At 42.9% G+C, this 21475-nt stretch overlaps 1 protein-coding gene across 4 annotated transcripts in view; it reads right to left on the minus strand.

Annotated features, from left to right (window-relative positions):
- Window positions 1-317: 317 nt before the first annotated feature.
- Window positions 318-21475, minus strand: part of fgfr1a (fibroblast growth factor receptor 1a) — a 34127-nt gene continuing 12969 nt past the window's right edge. The window contains exons 3-18 of one of the 4 annotated variants that reach the window (XM_039803251.1): window positions 18293-18535; window positions 17960-18049; window positions 16319-16491; window positions 13611-13734; window positions 12522-12712; window positions 11147-11291; window positions 8412-8602; window positions 7496-7641; window positions 6998-7119; window positions 5567-5677; window positions 4766-4956; window positions 4516-4638; window positions 4364-4434; window positions 4120-4257; window positions 1777-1882; window positions 318-1671 (exon numbers count right to left, since the gene is read on the minus strand). In XM_039803251.1, the coding sequence (XP_039659185.1) occupies window positions 1495-1671; window positions 1777-1882; window positions 4120-4257; window positions 4364-4434; window positions 4516-4638; window positions 4766-4956; window positions 5567-5677; window positions 6998-7119; window positions 7496-7641; window positions 8412-8602; window positions 11147-11291; window positions 12522-12712; window positions 13611-13734; window positions 16319-16491; window positions 17960-18049; window positions 18293-18535 (2342 nt within the window). In that variant the 3' untranslated portion in view covers window positions 318-1494. Of the gene's footprint in view, window positions 1672-1776; window positions 1883-4119; window positions 4258-4363; window positions 4435-4515; window positions 4639-4765; window positions 4957-5566; window positions 5678-6997; window positions 7120-7495; window positions 7642-8405; window positions 8603-11146; window positions 11292-12070; window positions 12222-12521; window positions 12713-13610; window positions 13735-16318; window positions 16492-17959; window positions 18050-18292; window positions 18536-21475 lie in introns of all 4 variants that reach the window. The other 3 variants (XM_039803249.1, XM_039803250.1, XM_039803247.1) reach the window with 3 other exon arrangements.

A 21475-nucleotide genomic window follows, 5' to 3' on the forward strand; every position in this document is an offset into this window, starting at 1 on the left:
AGCCAGACGCGGGCATCAAGGTTGGTGTGGCTGATGGATGGAAGTGTAGCACCAGCACTTGCCAAGCTATTCCCACGGCCATAAATTACATGTTTACTGCCGGCTGTAGGCTCTCTGTGCTCGCCAACATTTCTTCTGATGTCAGCAGCACATTATCATATCTAATCAGCCCCCAGCAACCAGTGTTAAAATAGGTGGGGAGATTGAAGTGGCCCTCGTTCCATTTCTGTAAACATGATTTACATCACAAACATGAAAATCTCGATATTTATAGACCCATTTATGGAGTAGAGTTCAAACTCTGAAAGCTTTGGCGGTTAGTTTTTCAATAGCATTTTATTTAATGTAATCCTTTTATGATGACATACGCATTCTGCAACCTTTCATCAGAAGTTAAATGGCAGCAAATGTAACTCCTGTTATAGCATTTACAGTAGAAAATAAGTTCATCACATGGAAGGCATGCACAGTGGAAGTGCATGATGTTGACTGAAGCAAATTTCTCTGGATGTTAACAAGCATGGTGTACAACCAGGACTATTTACAGTTGTGATAATCCTTGTAGTAAATGAACGAACACACACACACACACACACACACACACACACACACACACACACACACACACACACACACACACACACACACACACACACACACACACACACACACACACACACACACACACACACACAATTTGTTTTGTCATGAAAAGCACTTACAGTTAAAAAATAGAAAACCCAATATATATTTTTCCATTGATTATGCCGTAAATTTAGGGGAATCAAAGCTGTGATACAGCAAAAACTGGCCATGTAATCCTCAATTTAAAAGATATTCTTATGTAACAACTGCCCCTACAGACTATATAAAAAAAATGGATCAAACAAAAGCATCCTTGTACAAAAGAAAATAAATCAATTATGGTAATAAAAATAAGAGTACAATGTAAATATATATATTCATATTTATAATTTTCTAACTGTATTTACAAGATCGTGAATGATGCAAAGGACCACGGGGTGCTGCGTGTCCCTTGGTAGTACAGTATATTCTCTGGATTTGGTCTGAAAAGCAGAACATTGTCCTTCACTACTGAGGAAACAACCATGGAGGGGAAAAAAACAAAAACTAAATCTGACATTATCAGTCAGTCCTTTTGATTTTCCTGACCAGTGGAATGTCCAAAGTGGAGAGAAGAGTGGGAGTGTTTGTTTTTTTTGTCTCTTTTTTCTGACACTGTGACAAACTGCCACTCCTGTTAATACAAAGTGCCCCATAAACATAGTCACCACCAAGAATCGGAAAAACGGCTGCACTCCTCAGTCCATGAGTTCCGACAGGTTATACGGGGGTGCCTCTCCAAGCTCCTTTCTCGCAGAGCACCAGTGTTTTTTTTTTTAGCTTAATCTCTGGGAATGTGGGGATAGAGTCCAACCCCATGAGGCAGGGAGCGGAGAAAATATCGAGGTTTGTCTGAATGGAGATGAGGAATCAGCGTTTCTTAATGGCTGCCCCGTTGGAGTGGGGAGGGAACTTTGGCAGGCAGGGCTCCTCGGCTCCGGCATCGTGAGAGAACACAGAGTCCTCGCCTGAGGAGCAGGTGGAGCTGCGGGTGTCTGGGTAGCTGGGGGAATATTGGTCCAGGGGAACGGACAGCTCCAAATACTCCTGTAGGCGACAAAAGGGAGGAAGAATACAAAAATAAATCAATATTTTACTTCCAAAACCAACATTTCTGCTTCTTCCTTGTATGATGAGGAGAGGAGGACTGACCTGGTTGGCGGTCATGGCCAGGCAGCGATCCAGGTCCTCTACCAGCTGTTTGAATGTGGGTCTATGAGAGGGCACAGCATGCCAGCAGTCCCTCATCATCATATACCTGCAGCGATCAAGAGATTCAAAATTGAGCAGTCAAGACCAACTTGCCTTTACTTTTTGAGCAGTAATTTCTAAAAACCAATCTATGTTAAAGGGGCTGTACAGTAGGGTTGGGTATAGTTTGGATTTTTTACGATTCGGATGCTGAACCGGTACTTTTAAAACGATTCCGATTCCTAAACAGATTCTTGAAAAACTGAAAAATGACGTCAAAGAAAGGCTCTTTTAGAGTTTTTTTTTTTTTTTTTTAATTGAAAATTATTTAAATTTAACAATATATTAACGTTTTAAAGTACTTAAATATATAATAAGTATAGTATTTTACATCGGTTTTGGTGAGCCCAGAGGGAAAATATGGCATTTTAAAAGTAGCTTACATTTACAGTAGCTAGCCAACGGTAGACTACAGAGAAAGTATGATATTTTTTAGATTTTCTTTTATTGTCCATGCTATTCATGTGGATTTGTTATTTTATCATCCTGTTTGTGATATATGTGTATGTTGTGTGTGATGTCTTTAAGCTACTGGGACCTTGAATAACTAACTAACTAACCAACTAACCAAGCAACTAACTAACTAACTAACCAACTAACGTGGAACCAAAACGAGGAACCGAAATTTGCATTCTAATCCAGTCCAATTCCTACTGGTTGCATAGGAACCGGGTTTCGGTACCCAACCCTACTGTACAGGCGGCTGACATTTTTTCACGCCCGCGTGCATGTTAGTGCACGTGGGAGCCGGACCGGCTATCAAAACAAAGAAACTCCACTATACGTTTACATAGCAAATATTTGTTTGCTGCCATATTAATGTTTAGAATGTCAGATTGTACAGAGCCTTTAAAGAGGGGTTACATTCTTGTGAGGAGTGGTTAGAAACTTGCCATCCAGCTTAAGCTAGATGGTGAGAGTCTTAAAACAATGCTGAACAATATGTTCCATTTGGAGCTCACTCAACCTGTGAGCACTTTATTTTACTGCCTGTCACACAAACAATGGCAGGGATCATTATTACGTTGCTAAGCACCTAGACTTTTTCCAATATACTACAACATGGGTAATGTAAATATTAATGCCAAGTGTTTGGGCTAAGCATGAGACGCAGAGTGTTTCAAGAGCCTCGCAGATTGTCTGTCACTTTTAAAATGATATTGGCTTACTCTCTTGGCGACGACAAAAGATTGTTTCAATCACAACCCCATAATAGTTATACTACTGATGTAGGCAACGTCTAATTCAGAGTGACTCTGGTTGTGACCAGGCAAGCACAAAAAAAAATAAATAAATAAAAATAAAAAAAAGACTTATTTTGCAACTCTGGAACCACCACATGGTAGAAAATCATCCTCATGACTTTGACTCGATGACTCCCGGATGATTCCAACAAACAACAATGCAGCTGTGTCAGGTTGTTTTAGTCATGTAGTGACCATAGGTCCTATGTACAGTGTAGGGTTGCACGATATTGACAAAATGTGATACTGCAATATTCATAATCGATATCGCAATATCGATATTAATTTCGATATTTTTTAAACGTATGTCAAATTGCAAAAGTTATGGGAAAACGCATCAAAATAGATTCAAAACAAATACAACACTCAACTGATTGTCATATTGGACTGGTACAACATGAATGAATGAATTAATAAATAAATAAAAATAAATAAATAAATAAGGACCATGTCTACAGAACAGGACATGTTTTACTGGTTGGACAGTATAAAATATATAAATCAAGAGAACAGGACACAACTTTTCTTTCGATTCTCCGATTTGTTCCGTTTTGTTGTCTCCATTTCTTCACTTACACGGTCACTCTCTCAAAATATGCACACATGTGGTACGCTCCATAGGTCATGTAGTGGACCCGTGCGCTGACGTGCACTAACATGTGCAAGTGACACGGTAACTGGCCAATGAAATGATGACCATTATAGCGTTTCAAGCGGGCTCTAAAATCGAACACAACTAAGCCACACAGCCAACGGACGGGACGCAGCGCTCCACAAAATAAACAAAATATTGCACACTTTCAATATAATATTGCGCAACGTGATATCGCGATAACGATATTGAGTCGATAGCCACACCATTTAATATTCCCCCTAATAGTTTGACCTTACCAAATAAGGAACCCTGACCCTGGAAAAGAGAGATTGAGAGTTAACGCAGTAACAAGAGACTAAGGAACATGGAACGCGTTTGATTTGAAGGGTGTAGTAGTTTCCTTACAGCTCTTCAGTGCACGTTGAGGGTTTGTCCATACGGTGACCTTCCTTCAGCAGCTTGAACAGCTCTTCCACTGGGACTCCTGGGTACGGAGAGCCCCCCAGGGTGAAGATCTCCCATAGCAGCACCCCGAATGACCAGCTGCAGACAGAAACAGACAGAAGCTTCTACATTTTCTGCACCACTAAATGTTTTCATCACATTCCATCATGGCTGAACTGGAAAAGCAACGACACGCGATACTCACACATCACTTTGGTGGGTGTATATCCGGTCAAACAGAGCCTCCGGAGCCATCCACTTGACTGGCAAACGGCCCTGGGGGAAAGCTAGGCGTGTTACGGCTGTCTACAGTGTTAAGGTGTTTCCATGTGTTCAACAAATGATAAGAATACTCACATTGGTGGTCTTCTTGTAGTAATCAATGTGGTGGATATCTCTTGCCAGGCCGAAGTCGGCGATTTTCATCACGTTGTCCTCAGTTACCAAAACATTGCGAGCGGCAAGATCTCTGTGGATGCACTGCACAAAGAACAACAGACATTAAATAGACCCAATCAAGCATTTTAATAGAGAGGTGTTGCTCAACCTGAATCTGTACATTTAATATGGAAGGGTGAGAATGTTTGGTTGTACACTTTGTGGTTACCTTTTTGGAGGACAAATACTCCATGCCTCTGGCCACTTGGTAAGCGCAGGACACCAGGTCTTTGATGGACATGTTCTCCACAGGAACTTGGTCTGGGTTGTAGCAGTACTCCATGCCCGGTGGGCGCCGAGCTCGCAGGAACTCCCGCAAGTTGCCCTTAGATGCATACTCTACAATCACATACAGAGGACCTAGAAACAATGGGAAGAAATACAAGAATGAATAAATCATAAAATGAAATGATCACCGTTAAAGGGGGCCATGCCATTTTATTTTATAGAAAAGTGATGATGGCAGCAGTAGGGAATTTTTTTTTTTTTTTTTTTTTTTTTTTAAAAAGCACCAAAATAATCTTCATGACTGATGACTTAAAACTGAAAGCTCTTCCTGAGGTTAGTAAGTAAAAGGTCCCCGGATTATAGACAGATGTTAAAAATACTTTGAGATCAATAGATAAATGCAAATTAGTTGGTAGCCGTTGGTAAATAGACTGGAGCGGACAAAGAGCTTTGTGTTTTAGTATGGAAGCAACAGAGCGGTGAGCACTGCAGGGTGATTAGAAGTTAGTTTCTTTTAGTTTTTCTACTAAAAGAAAAAGAAATCTCAGCAGCTGTGGTCGATTCAAACTGCGAGCTCGGAAGCTGGTGTCAGAATGGTTTACTCATGCCGTTCTACACATCTCTCAAAGTAAGGTTTGCGTGTGCGTGTGCGTGTGCATGTGCGTGTGCGTGTGCGTGTGCATGTGTTGGCCTGAGCAGGCCAGGGCAGGTCAGAGTCAGACCCCTGACTGTCTGGTCCTACCATCCTGTGTACAGGCTCCCAGCAGATTAATGATGTTCTTGTGCTTCCCAATGATCTTCATCATCTCCATCTCTGAAATCAGGTCTGACAGGTCTTTCTCTGTGGCATCAGCTGGAGGGGAAGGAAAAAATTAAATCACATTAGGGAAATTAGTGGACGTTCTGTTGGTGAAAAGCCCCCCCCCCCCCCCAAAAAAAAAAAGGCCTCGCAATAATCACCCTGCAAAGTATATACATCAACATCGCAGCTCTTGTGGAGTTGGGCTGGCGTTTGTCTTGGAGAATGCTCCCCAGGGAAAGGCACTTAAAAGTAGGAGACAATAAATGCTACTTTCCCTCCATCCTCACTCCTCCGTGCAGTTTAATGAACACTGTTTTATATGGGATGTCAAGGGTTCTCATAAATTTTCCTCCACTCTACCATTTGCTCAGTGGCTGAGAGCCAATGTCTCTTAGTATCTGTTCACAGTTTTGTTGTTAGAAGTTTTCTCGTCCCTGCAGTCTGGACTCGAGGCTTCTATAAAAAGGTTTATTACTACAGACTGAAGGGCTTTCCTATGTGCAAATTAGGGATGCACCGAATCCAGGATTCTGGTTCGGATTCGGCTGAATATTGGGCTTTTTGACGGGGTTCGGTTTCTGCCGAACCTTAGAATTCTTTCCCAACCAAACCCTACATTTGCACTGCGCGCTGGTCGATGTAATGTAGGTGGACCGTTCAATGCAGTAGGCTGTGAGAAAGTGAAAATGGAACTCGCAAGCAGAAAAAGCGCCGCCCGGCAGCACCCCCTGCCAAAAGAAGGTGAGGCGACCGAAGCCGAGCCCGACCCCAAACAACACACAACATCACCACTGCCAAAACACCTGCGCATGAAACATCCGAAAGAATACGAGCCACGCATGAAGGCATCCACAGACAGCAGCCAAAACACAGTAAGCCCAGGTACGGCAAAGGAAGGACAGTCACCGCTAAAAACTGGTTTTAACCAGACGGTGCCTCTCCTGTCAGCTGTTCTGTCAGCAAATGAGTGTCCCTACAGTGGGAGCGGAGCGACCGAACGCCCGGCTTCTGCTCGTTAGCTAACATTAGCTTTCTAATTTCACCCACCCAACATGCCTTCATCATACACTGGTTAGCAAAAATTTGCCAAACAAAATTGTCACTCATCTGGCGATGTGCTTTCCTACGATGTGAAAAGAGCGTGTGAATTCAACACAAAGTGGTTACATTTAACTATTTTAGAAGAGATGTGTTTACTGTGTTAATGGACTGAGGATGGGAGTAGGATTCGGTTTCGGCAGAATCTTAACCAGTGGATTCGGCCAAACCCCAAAAATCAGGATTCCGTGCATCCCTAGTACAAATTAGTTTCAGTACCAATCCATCCAAGTCTAGCAAATACCCACGTGGCAGAGAACTTTTAAAACTTACATTTCAGCATTTTGACTGCAACCTTGGTCACACGGTTGGGCTTCTCTTTGTCGAGACCCAGGGCCTCTCCCATCACCACCTGACCGAAGCAGCCTTCACCCAGTGGCTTCCCAAGAACAAGTCTGTGGTGGTGGGGGGAGGGGAAGACATGTCATTTAAAGTCAGTGGTGTTCAACTCCAAAGCTGTGTTGTGTGTGAAGTTCGGCCTTTCATTTTTAAGCTTTAAATTGATTTCAAACTTCAATTTAAAGACACTTTGCTTTTGAGGTTTAGTTCAATTGTTACACAGACGGCTGCCCTGTACAACCGCGTTGTTCTGGTGGAGTTTAAGGTGCACCTCGACATCAGCTTTTTAAAGAAGAATGGGAAAAACTCTTACTTTCCTTGTGCAGTTGGTTCCTTTACCAGCAGACTGACTATTTCAAACCAGTAACTTTCCTTTCAGGTCACTTATCTCGCCTCAAGGCTGTTGCTGCAGGTTCGGTCAAGGCGACCTACCTATCCCGGAGAAGCTCCCAGCGGGGATCCTGGGGCAGTTCATACTCCGATACCCCTGACAGCATTGGAGATCCGCTGGAGGACAAGCGGGAGGGACGCACCAGCATCACTCCAGAGTGGATGGAGGAGCTAGAGTCCACAGACACCTGAGGGAAAGAAGACTGACATTACTCCCCTCATAGTGGAACAGACACCAGTAGCAAGTGAGCCTAGAGAAAATGAAAACTACAGAGAAGTTGATAAAATTCCACATAAGACAACGTAAAAAACCACCTAAACCACTCAGGTGTGCCATACCAATGGAGAAGAAATCCTCCTTGAATACTCGTACTTACCTGCTGTATAAGACCTCAAGGAGCTACAATGAACCTGAAAGCTTTTTGAATGCATGCTTTTAGTTTTCTGTTAGCATAAACATAAACTCTATAAATGTACAGATGAGCCAAGGAGCTCAAATACACTGTGTAGCTTTGAACTAGAGCTGGGCGATATGGAGAAAATCCAATATACAATATTTTTGACCAAATACATCAAAGTAGATATCGTGGTGATATTGTAGGGTTGACTATTTGTGCTTTCACAAAATATTAAAACACAATGAGAGTTAAATAATCACCAATAATGTGGATACAATGACTAAGTGGGTAAAAGCAAATAAACAGCTAGAAAGTCTGGTAAGTTCAGAAAATGACATCACTTTACTGTGACGCAGCCTTTAAAACCAAACACTTGTGTCACATCACAATATCCAAAATTGAAGGAGATATCTAGCTTCATATATCGATGTCGATATAATATCGATATATTGCCCAGCCCTACTTTGAAATTACAAAATAACTGAACAAATGGCATGTGGAGAGACAGAAGAGATGAAAAAGGTATAAATATTCCAAACCCCCTATCTACTTTCTGTTACCTGTCTGCGCAGAGGGATGCTTTTGGCCAGCTTGTGGACGGCCAGCTGACTGTTGAAGTCACTCTTCTTCGAGGAGGTGCGAATCTTGACAATAATTGCGATGGCAATCATTACAGCGATGAAAAAGAAGCCCACGCAGTAGATGACCACCTCCAGGTAGGTGTGGTTGGCTGGAGGATAGTGCGGGACAGCTAAATGGGGAGAACAGGGTGAAAGGTGGCAGGGATGGGTGGGGTCAGCTGTCATCCAGGAAATCAAAACTACCACAGACACCCAATCACACCATACATACCCAGGTTTTCAAAAATAACAGCAACACAAAAAGAAACCAATTTATTTTACACACACACAAAATTTGTTTTGTCATGAAAAGCACTTAGTTAACACACACACACACACACACACACACACACACACACACACACACACACACACACACACACACACACACACACACACACACACACACACACACACACACACACACACACACACACACACACACACACACACACACACACACACACACACACACACACACACACACACACACACACACTCTAAAAACCAGAGCCTTTGACACAGAAAGGACAGAAACTTGTATTGTATCATAATTATCACTTCTTTGAATTACATGACTTAACACTACATAATTTGCTAATATGGGAAGTGGTCATTGAATCACTGAGAAATAGTTAGGACAAACCCAAGTGACCCAGATTCTGTGTTACACAAGCTTACACTTCATTTGATTCAGATAATCCAATTTTTTCACACAAACACACATTCAAATATTTTGTTAATGGACTAAGAAATAGATAGAAAAAAACAGTGTAACCGTGTGCAAAGGGCCTGATTTTTATACAGAGTGTAAACACTTCACACACACGTTTGAACACATAATTTCTACTTCAATCAAATAACCTAATTCACATTTCATGTCTACTTGCAGGTCTAATAGCAGCATACCACAAAGCATGAGCTCAATACGGTACTGTTTAACTGCTTGGCTTGATCAAAAGAATATCCAATTCTGACTCTATTTGTAAAGCAATTTTAAACAAGTTGTGTTGGTGCTGGTAATACAAAACGTTTTTTTTTTTAAGAAAACATTTATGTTATGTTAACACTTAGAAACAAACTGTCCGATTCAGATCTTGTTTTTTTCCTCCCATTCAGTGAAAACACCAACGTTTATTCATACCAATTCTAGGGGTGTAATGGATTCCATATTTCAGTGACAAAGATAGTTTGGTGCATACTTTGGCTTGGGATGTGGCTTTGTACGCAGGAGGTAGATCTCACAAATCGGTCATGAATGAATGAATGAATGAATGAATGAATGAATTTCTTGTACATACTATAATAATGTAATTTTAATACTTTCGCTCAGGAAAAGCGTGTTCGTTCCTCGGGAATGTTTTAATCCAAACCACCATCTTTTTACTGAATTTAACGAGTCATTTTGGTGCTTAAACGTAACTGTCATCGTAGCTGTATCCCATCTAGCCTCAACCTCTGGGGTAAACACGAGCTAACTGTTAGCTAACCTCATAGTCCATCTATGGCCTTAAATCCTCTTGAGGTCATTGATGGTGCAGTTAAATGTATTATGCAAATGTATACAATGTCCTTTAAAACCATATAACTGCTCATTACTGTCTGGTGTATTGCTAAAAAAAAAAAAAAACACTTCTGAATGAATGGATATATTTTTTAACACATTATGAACAACTAATCTTCACTATTTTTTTTTTTCAATGCACAATTATTGATGTAACAGCTTTAATGGTTAAGGAGCAGATGTAAATTCTGAAAAGATGATTCTAGTTGCCCATATGCTTTGATAAATAACTAAAAAATGCCGGGTTTTGCATTTCAATGTTAGATTTGCAATCATAAGAATTCTCCAATTAGATATGGCATTGTGTTGCTGTCTTTTAGTGGGAGATTATCACGTACAAGTAATTTGTGCTTCAAGAACAATGCATCCCAAACCAAGGTTGCCATACCGACTGAAGTGTACCGTTACACCCCTAACCAACACCAGCAACACAAGTGAGCTGCACTTGTGTAAAGATGCTGACTGACAAGCAGCTTGATAATTGGAGAAATGCACATTCCAAACCTCCGGAATGAGACACATCCACAACAGCGAGCCAATTATCAAAGCCAGCCGCTGTGCTCACAGCAGGAAATGACATCGGAAGTACATGTCATTTGTAGCGCTTGTCAAAGAAAATCAGCTTTACACCAAATCAAATGCAAACACCAGTTAAGGAGCAGAATGGTAGAGACAGTTCAAAGTGAAATCTGATCAGAGCTCCAAACAACCCCTCTATAAATTTGAAGTTGTACCTGGCTGAGACCAAAAGAATACTATTTCTTTTTTTTTTTTTAATTACTACTGGCCTGTTTCTATATGTTGCTTTTTTATGTCATGGTAGACCAGGTAGCAGACAGCTATTAGGTTGTTTGGGCTTTGCAGATTTCATTTAAGAAACAGCAGAGCATGGCTCATACTCTCCCATCTAGAGAATTAAGATGGAGCAGGAGCCATGCTGAGGACAGAGAGAGTTTTAGTACTTGTAACTCGCCCTGGCTTCCTCGCACATTTTGTCAACCGAAATTGAGTCGGACAAGACTCTTTCTGGCAAATGTGAAGGTGGACAGCCAGGCTGGAGTTGGAAAAGGGAAACAATGGAAATATAGGAGAGAGACAGAACCACTGATACCTTCGAAAACGGTCAACCATGCAGAGTGATGAGAGAACCCGATAGAATTGCCCGCCAAGCAGGTGTACTCCCCAGCGTCATCAAAAGACACATTTCTCAGTTGGAGGACTTCCATTTCCTTGTCCGTGGTGTTAAGGCCAGCGGTCTAGAAAATAACAGAGGAAGCAGACCCAACAAGAGGCCCAAGAGGGGAAAGGGAACCATGAGTAAAGGATGCTGAAAGAGAAAGGGGATGGAGGAGCGTTCTCCTCCTCGATCCAACACCATCTGCCAGGAAAGTACCACCGAGAGCCCCTGCAGAGGACTCCAGTATCTGTTAGTGGAGGAGCTGGTTAGGTTGACTCTGCGCTGCTGAACCCCACATTGGGCCACCCCATCACCACATCAAATACCTCAGTATCATCTCTACATGCAAGAGATGGGCAACATGGAAAACTCCACAGCAGAACAGGGCACATTCAAACTCACACTCGCACTTCTGCAAACTAAGTGAGCATTAGACAAACAACAGGAGGTCTGCGAAACATAGGTAAGTAGAGGACAACTGGGAAAAAACAAAAAGGGGAAAGAGAGAGAGAACCTGTGAGCTGTGCACAGAGAACTTTGAAGCGCAAGGGAGCGAGAGTAATAGAAGAAGATGGCAAGAGAGGCCCTTATTAGGAGGGCACAGCACAAGCATGGGGCAGAAGTGAGAACGGGTCCGACATAAACCTGAGACTAAACACTTTCAACTGTTCTGCTGGGAATTTTCCATAGCGTCATTTACAGTCAGGAGCACTGAGGCAGGAGAGAGGGAGGGAGAGAAACGGAGGGAGGGAGGAGAGAAACAGCTGAGGTTGTCTCGAGTTTTACGGCCCTAGTTTTCCCAGGTGGTCCTAGATGCGCCTCCGCTGTGTCACCCCTGTACTGCTGCGTGGTGGTTACCTGTGGGCTCATATCTGGTGACAGTCAGCCAGGCCGACTGATTGGCCTCTCCTATATAATTGGACACTTTACATATATACTCTCCGCTCTCCTCCTCAGTCACATTGTAGAGGGTCAGCACCTGAGCGTCCGAGCTATTGACCCCAGAATGCTGGAAATAAAAACACGTCATGTGCAGCACACAAAAAAAAGTATCAAGACACAAAATCCAATGAGAGTAGTTGCAATGTCGAATTGTTTGGGTGATGGTAAGCGTTACAAAAGCAAGATAAAAATAATTTATTGCATAGGATCCACTTTGGACCCAGACAGAAAGTACTGGGCATCTAAGAAAAGAGCTGACATAGCAACAGAGGACCATATCTAATCCAAATTGTCCCATTTTCGGTTTAGCATTACAAATAATTTCAACTGGCTTGTTGCAGTAGGAATGATATGAGAAAGCTCCTACCTTGAGGACACGGACATACGGTAAACCATCTGGACCAACTCGGCTCCCGTTGAGCTCAATGTGCTTCAGCCACTGGATATGAGGCTGAGGGTCGCTGAACACCTTGCACTCAAACTCCACGTCGCTGCCCACCACTGCGGTGCGATTCGCTGGCAGGCCAGCCTGCAGGATTGGCCTGTGGGGAGAGCGCTCTGCAACACAACCAAAACGTACACGGATGTTAGTTTAGAAGATGTTAGGCAAGCAGTGAAGCAACGACGTAATATATAGAGACAAACGTGCAATAATTCAAAAGTACACACAGCTGACTGAACCTAACCCAAGTAAAACCACCGTTGCGTCCAGGCCTTTGTTACTGGAAATGGCCGGGGGCAGATGGCAAACAAGGTCCCCTGTAAAATAGTATTGGATACGGTGTAAATTACAGACCATCATTTCTCGTAAGGAGAATTAAAGCAGCTATTTCCCCGGCTATGTGCTACTTGTGTAAGAGCTGGCCACAACAGCAAGTTAAGCATCTGATCTGGAGCAGTTTCTGTGAAATATAATGTTCTTGCGGCTCCATTTTAATGACTGATAACTCTCCAAAGTAAACCTACAAGCCAAGAATCTGGCAGAATTTCAAATGTCCAGGCTTTTCAGCAAGACATTCTTGGGCAATCAGCAAACACTTGTGACCAAACTCTCCCCTCACTGAAGCGATAGCACTGCTCGTCAGGGTCTGGACCTCTACTGAGGTCAGGCGGAGCCCAGGGGACAACAGCGACGGAGGAAGTGGGACTGTGATTTATAGAACCAGTGGTGTAAGAGCGAGCCCCAGGGCAGGTCCTAGAGGAGTAATCACTTCTCTACTCGACATGGATCCATCACTCAAGCCACAAGTAAGCAGACTTTATTTATGAAATGGCTGACAAAAAAAATGTCCCTGTGCTTTTGTGACGATTGCATTTTACGGGTTAATCTGGTAGGAGACATTTGTGAAAAAAAGACTAGAGCCTCATGAATAGTCAACAGGTGATAAAACCATGATCAAAAAATAAATAAATCATGGTTTAACATACAGACAACATGACTACAGTCAACACTTACCGACTACGTCGAGCTGGTAGGTGTGATTGATGCTGCCGTACTGATTTTCTACCACACAGGTATAGTTTCCCTTGTCAGAGGGTACTACAGATTCCATGATGATGGTCCACACATGGTCACGGACCTAAAGGTTTAGGGGGGGAAAGCCAAGGTTACAGTAGCGGGCGTATAGAACAGCAATTGATCACCAAAAACAAAAACCATACAACCCAGATCAAACTCCAGGCATACAGTTTAAAGTATGAGGAAGAGCAGGTGAAACCATAGCTGTGTGAACAGATTCATAATGTGTTAGTTCTTTACGGACACAAAATCCATCACTGCGGGTTATTTTAGTTACGATAGAAACAGTAAGAATAAGCGCTTAACAGCTCTCAAGAATCGTACCATCAGTTCTTGAATTAAGAGCTAAAATGTTTTCCTTCAAATCTAATTCACATAAACGAGGCCAGTAGTGAGGCAATAATGGCAACACAGACGGAGCTAGACTGCAATTCTGCGGTTGACAGCAAAAACTTGAACAAACACGAGAATCTTTCTCCATCTGCTTTCTCCGATTATGACTCGTGGTAAATCCAATTTTGTTCATTTCAAGGCAACGTCTAACAAGGTCAATGATGTGTGATGTGATGATAAGATAACACCCACTCCCTCTTCCTGTGACAGCACCCAATGTTACAAACAGCGGATCTTTGTCCTCCCTAACAAAGACCACAGGAAAATGGGTAAATGGGTACATGTTTCATATACATCTGCCCCAACCTGTCTTATTAGCGCCAACTGATGTCTGGCTCTTTTTTCTTTTTTGTTCCAAGACATGTTATAGTTTTTCTTCCATAAATCTGCCAAGACCGGCAGTGTGTGATTAACCAACGAACCTCTAAGGCAATGGCAACATCAAACATGCATATACACAGACTGAGAGCCATACAGTTTCCCTCATTTAGCTAAAAACATGATGAGGGAGTCCAGCTGCCTGCTGCCAGATGTGTTGTGCTTGGCTTCATATACATGTGGTCTACATTATTCCCGCCCTCCTGCACGTCTCCGTGCAGACGATATGAACAATAGAAGCCCGGCCATAAAAGCAAGAGTGTGGGAGGGATGAGAGACGTCCACAGCCGCTGATGCGGACCTTTGCACCTTGACTGAAAAAACGGCAGCCAGATGGTTAAGTGTGCTGCCTGGCTGGCTGGGTGGGGACGAAGGGAACAGGCAGCTGAGAGGAAACTCCTAAATGTGTCCCAGCTGGAGAGGGAGATGGGCTGGGGAAGCACGAGACAAGGCTGGACTAGCGTACACCTTGATGGGAAGAGCAGATGCTGGAAGGGAGGGAGGAGGGTTGTTTCTAAGTGTCTGTGAACATGCACAAACATCCCACACCTGTGAGCCAACTGCTACTGAATGCAGCTATTCACAGGGAAGTCAATGCACATACATAATAAAGCACAATCTTTACAGCCTCCTAATACATTCAAGATTATTTTTATTGTCATTCTAAAAAACACTTGAGGAAGTGCATTGTAGAACGAAATTACGTTGCATAGGACCACCATAAGAAAAGACTATGATATGTTGGTTGACTGGGTTGTGGATTAATACAACTATATAGTCAGTTCTACGGAACTAACCGTGGCCAGTTTCCAACCAGGTACAGAGGTCCAGCTTTATGGAACAGTTTTTCTGCATCCCTTTTGCAGTCACTCCTAATTTTTTTATTAAAAAAAATAAATCTTAAACAACTTCTGTTGATGGAGCACAGCACTATGTAAATGTAGTTATGATACAGGCTAAACAATATACATACTGTAGGTTGCTGTAATTTTTTCTTCTTCCCGGTTTCCCTTTAGTCACTTGTCTGGAATTTATTTTCTATGTGTACAGCGGTCTTTAATTTTAATGTTAGGTGGGTGCATTTTATCATGTTATTGTATATTTCTACTTTTATTTTATATGCACAAATAAATAAAAATTATAATACAACAACTGGCTTCCTTATGCCCAGCAGGAAACAATAGATTTGGCATTAAAGTCAGACCAAATCTCACAAACATGATATATTATTTTCATCTCTAAGAGGTCATGATGCAGTTTACAGTAAATTCGGTATAAAACCGATCTGGTCCACAGCCCTCACCTGCCACACCTCTGCTAAGTAAATCCAGAGACAGAAGGAAACGGTCCTATCAACTATTATAACCTCGCAGTTTATCAGCAGTTAGTGTCACATTTGAATACAGCTTGGCAAAAATATTATATATTATAATAAAATGACATAATGTTATCGCAGCACACATCGTATATATCACAGACAGTGCAAGTATCAAGGTAGAGGTACTGCTGCATGGATGTAATTACAGAAAAGACGATGCACTGATACCCAGAATGAGGACAGCCAATGTTATCCTTCTCCCAAACAGATGGCTAGGATTGCCCAACTGAAGGTGTTGTTATGGCACAACTTTCCTCGGGGCTTCTTGCATTGTTTCTCAGGTCAACCGTGAAACTTGCCTCTGCTTTTCACTTGCAGGAAGTGTTTCTTACTCCAGGGGAAGGGGTGGAGATCTAATGTGGCGATGAGATCACTTAACACAGCTCCGCTCCTAGCAAATGAGCTTGGAGTGATTCAATAAGAAATGCTAAGGAGGGTGTAGTGTCACGAAGAAGAAGCTGTTAGTTTTTAGAAAAAGTTAGTTTTATTTACTAACCTTGAAGCCTCCAATGCGATGGTCTCTCTTGAACTCCTTGCCATTCTTGTACCATTTCAGAGTGGGAGGTGGGTTGCCGCTGGCCTGGCATCGAAACTTCACCGTCTTACTGGCCGGGACAGCATGAAGCTTTTTCTCCATTTTCTCTGGATGAGCCCATTGTGGGGCCATTGCTAAAGAATAAGACAAGAAAAAGTAGTTGAGTAAGAAATAAAATTACGTTTTCTAAAACGGAAAGACACAAAACTAAAGGTGAAAACTAATTTCAGCTCAAGCTCCTCTTTTTTTTTTATATATAAATAGAGGACATTACATAAGTACCCCTCTGAGAATCACCACCTTATCTTGGTGGAGGGGTACGTGTGACCCTGGGAGATATGGTGTCCAGGGCAATAGTTGCTGGTAGGGTCTCCCAAGGCAAATTGGTCCCAGGGGAGGTGCCAGACAATGCGCTATTCACAGACCCCTCACATGAATCGGCCAAGAAGGATCTGCAGCACTTTGCCCCGCACAGGAAAACCGGGGCCCTCTCCTGGAGCCAGACCTGGGAGTGGAGGTCTGGTGCCCGGTCCTGGCACAGCTCAGAAGAACTACATGGAGCCAACTTCCGGTGGGCCCACCACCCGAAGGGATAGACATTGGGGTCAGTGAATTGTCAGCTGGGTGGCAGGCAAAAGCAGGGACCTAGGCGTGCTGTGGCCTGGCATCACAGACTCGTTCCAGGGACTTGGAACGTCACCTCTTTGGCAGGGTATGAGCTAAACCTAGCGCAGGAGGATGGAGTAGTACCAGCTGAGCGCCGCTGTGAGGAGTTTTTCTCATGCCTTGCGGTCGAATAATCAGCCATCCTTGGACACTTGGGTAGTGACCGAAAGAATGAGATGGCAGATATAAGTGTCTGAAATGAGCTTCCTTCATAGGTGGGCTGGGCTCACCCTGAGAGATAGGGTAAGGAGCAATGACTGATGTCTGGACTACCTTGCTTAGCCTGCTGTCACCGTGACCTGGCCTTGGTTAAGCGGCAGAAAATGGATGAATGGACGGATGACATAATGCATGTTGACTTAAAAATAAGATTTCTAAACTACAGTCACAGGGCTTGGCAGTACTGAATGAGTAAGGATGTTAAGTTTCTTTAAATAAAATGAGAAAAAAAAAACAACTTTTCTTTAGATGCTGTGGCTTTACCTACTTTGCCTCAGTTAGTAACGTATTGTTGTGTGCATTTCAGGGGGAGATAAAGCTCTGGAAGTCAGAGTACAAACTCAAGGCTGGCACGCTTGCCGTGCTTGGCTGCCGTTGGATTCTTTGTGGGCAGTAGGAGCCAGATGACTAAGCCTGAGAGTTTTAATTACTCTATAGACAAATTGGAAGACATCTAAGGTTAACCACGGTTAGTCACCGCAGGGGGCATTCCACAAGCGAAAGCTGTCACCGAGTTAGTGAAAACGCTCTGATTCAGAGTGAAATCATTCACCCAAGTGTGACCCACACACACATGGCAGACCCATAACTGAATCATGAAGCTTTCAAATCACTGTCTATTCATGACAATTACTCATAACCCTGTGACTCTGGGCGAGCGAGTAATGACCATTTGTTGCAGTAGCATTAGTAACACGAAGAGATCAGCACACTTACGCAGCAGTTTTTGACTGCCCGACGGCTTGTTTTCCTCTGACGAAGACTCTTCATCTTCATCGTCATCCTCCGATGAGGCCAGGGTATCCACTAGAGAAACACAAAGTTACAATTTCATCTAATCTGATCCACACAGTGCTTTGTCATGTCCATGCCCCTTAACTGCTCACTTTTCATTTGTGATGGCAACATTTTGATGACATTTCATGCCCATTATCTGAATTATTTACTTTTACACTAGGGTACAAGAACGTGACCATTCTGTGACACAAAGTAGAATAACAAAATTACAAAGGCTGCTCCGATTCATCTGCGCCGGGTCTACCACTTTACCTGTGACGTTGAAGTAGACGCTGTGGTTGCCGAAGGTGGTGCATGCGTACAGGCCAGAGTCCGTCAGCTCCACAGTCTCGATCTCCAGCTGGCCGCTGCGGATGTGTGCGTGTTCTCCGTCCACCACTGCCACATGGTCTTTGGTCCAGTTGACAGCATGGAGGGAGTCTTTGGCAGAGCAACTCAATTCCAGGCGCTCCCCAAGATAGAGCGTGAACAGCTCTGCTTGAGTTTCCACAGAGACTACCAAAAGAATAGTCGGACATGGTTTTATACCAACAGCTCAGTAGGTTATTTAAAACTCAGTGATTTTATGTAATTATAAAACCCCAAACTGGCTTCATGAGCACATACAGTACAAAAGCTAATTTCTTTGGCACAAACTATGTATATGATACATCTGTAAGTCATTCACAACAGGAGAGTCACCAGGATTTCTGTACTAAAATGAAATGCACAATATCTCTGACTAAATAACTAGGGGGGTACAGAGTGTCTAAAATGTTCAGAGAGTGGCTCTATCTTTACTGTAGACACATCAGAAAGTGCTTCAATCATAAAGCCGGGTCCAAGAGACAGCCAGGGTTTCCCTCAGAAAAGTTGTTAAGCCCGGTGGAAAGTGTTTTTTTTTGTTTTGTTTTTTTCCATAGGGCCCGGCTGGGGCCGAGCCCAATAGTTTCTGTGATCACAGAATCAGGGTCAGAATAGCAAAATTTTAATTTAAAATTTTTTAAAAGCCATAACACAGATTTCATTAGGGCCCTACATTAAGTCAGTGCTAAAAGCTAACTGGAGATTTGAAAATACAGTGGGACTACGTCTATGTCTCCAACCGAGCTGCCCCAGTGTAACTGTAGTTTCAAAAAGGTCTCAAAAATGCATTTAAAAATAGTAATAATAGTAATAGTAATAATAGTGGCTTAGGCCTGGTGGGGGGAAAGTTAGGCCCGGTGGGCCACCAGGCTTGCCAAACACTGGGGGGGAAACACTGACAGCAGAAAAGTCCTTTCTTGATTTCCTCCCAGGAAAACAGCTGCCTAACCTCTCCCTCAAATTAAATCATTTCCCAAATTAGTCAAGGCCCTATCGCCAGGCAGGCAAGGAGCTACTTGGGAAAGGAAGGTGAAATTCAATTAGAAGATTGAAGAGAGGGGAGACGTCACGTAGTGAGACACCTGAGCACCCCCCCCGTTCTAAATGACTACATAGTCCGCAAGGGGGAGGGGGTAACCCAATTATGCTGACACGTTGTACATCACAATAGTGTTGTTTGTCTAGTTACAAAAAAGGTAAAGATCGCCAATGCAATTAAATATAATTTCCAGTACGGATTCATCGGCTGAATATTTTTCCAAATTAATTAGATTAATTAATCTATAATAAAGTGTCAGAAAATGGTGAAAAATGCCGCACAATTTCCCATGAGATAAGGTGTCGTCTTCAAATGCCCAAGCACTCAAAGATATTTAGTTTACCAATGATAAAAGACAAGCAGGGCCAAGCAGCAAATCCAGCCATTTGAGAAACAATTCATGTTTAAAGTTTGCGCTTAAAAAAAAAAAAAGTCATCTGATTAAATCGATTATCAAAATAGGTGCAGATTAATTCTTTGTTGACTGACTAAATAACAAATGGACTAATAGACCAACTAATCAAAGAGCATCAAGCCTTCGTTCAAGAGATTGGGGTGAGGTTCTCTAAGATATTTAGTTAACAATGAACAATAAACAAATGATGTTTAAAGTTTACGCTTCAAAAAAATGACTCGAATGATTAACCGATTATTAAAATAGGTGCAGATTTATTATTTGTTGTCTAACTAACTGAATATTAGTTTCAGCTCTAGTATACATTGTTCTGTTCCGGTGCCAAGTAGCACAACAATGTAACGTAATCCCCTGTGGCAGCACTTTCATGTAAAATCTGAGTCATTTCATTCATCCTCCTTTCCCCATTTCCTACACAGTCCCTTCGGCATTGTAGCAAAAAAAGAAATGGAGCTAGATAATCAAATGCCATAGCGGTAAGAGATTCTTCAGGATGAGATTAGTCTGAACTGTTCTCAAAGCACACTGTAAAACGCACTTCCTCACAACAGGAAGCACATCTATATAGCATAACCTCAGACAACGTCAGCAAACCTGACTAATCCCTCCCACCGTCACAACAAAGGCCTCCAAACAATAAAAAGGGGAAGAGGGCGCAGGGAGAGCGAGCCAGTGAGCATGTGCACAGGAGCGAGCGAGCGAGGGCCTGCAGCGGCAAGTTCTAGTGCCAGTTGCTATGGTGACCCCACTTGGGCCTAGTAAAGGTATTTCCTGGATCACATATGTCTGACAGGCCCTTAATCCCAGCAGGAAAAGGGGCCAGGGGGTAGGATCAACTTTCTCCTCAAAAACAAAACCGAAGGGGGAAAGCAGAAGAGGCATTTATTGATGGACTGCAGCCATCCAACCAGGAGACGGCCTTCAATGCAACATCGCTGCGCTGTGTGTGGGGGCCGGCCAGTAGGTTTCTGTCCCTGCCCTCTACACGGAGACGCCACTGATAAAACTGTGTCAACATCCCAGCTGTTAATCTGGCCGCAGACGCCCATAAAAGCTGTACAATTTGCTTGTTACTTTATTGTAGGCCACAGTGACGACCATTTGTCCTTCTGTGACAACCTACTTAAAACTGGAGTAACTTTTTAAAAGTAGTTGCCGGCTTGGCAAGCAGGCATCAGCTTTTGGTTATCGAAATTGACAAAACGGATGCCATGTTTTAAACTGCCTATATTAGGAGCAATTAATTTCTTATGTAACTATACCACACATTTTAATAATGAAACAATGAGATCATGGCTTGCAATATAATTTCCCATCCCTCTCAAATAGGGGTGCAACACATCACAAAATTCACGGATCGGATACATTTTCGGATTAGCACAAAAAAGGAGGGAATTTAAATGATTATTAAAAATGTACGACAGCGGTAATGGACAATTCCTCTTCCAACCTGTAGGGGGGCCGAAGCGGGAAAAGTGCTCTAGTGCTGCCTTTAACGTCTGTTTCGGAGCATCATAGAGCAGCACAGACATTTAGGTGGCACCGTAACGAGGCACCGAAATCCACGTTGCATTTCCGTCACGTGGAAATATTAGCACCGGATTTTAACATGCACAGTTAACGTGAACAGAAAATT

This window comes from Perca fluviatilis, chromosome 6, assembly GCF_010015445.1.
Source record: "Perca fluviatilis chromosome 6, GENO_Pfluv_1.0, whole genome shotgun sequence".
NCBI classification, from domain to species: Eukaryota; Metazoa; Chordata; class Actinopteri; order Perciformes; family Percidae; genus Perca; species Perca fluviatilis.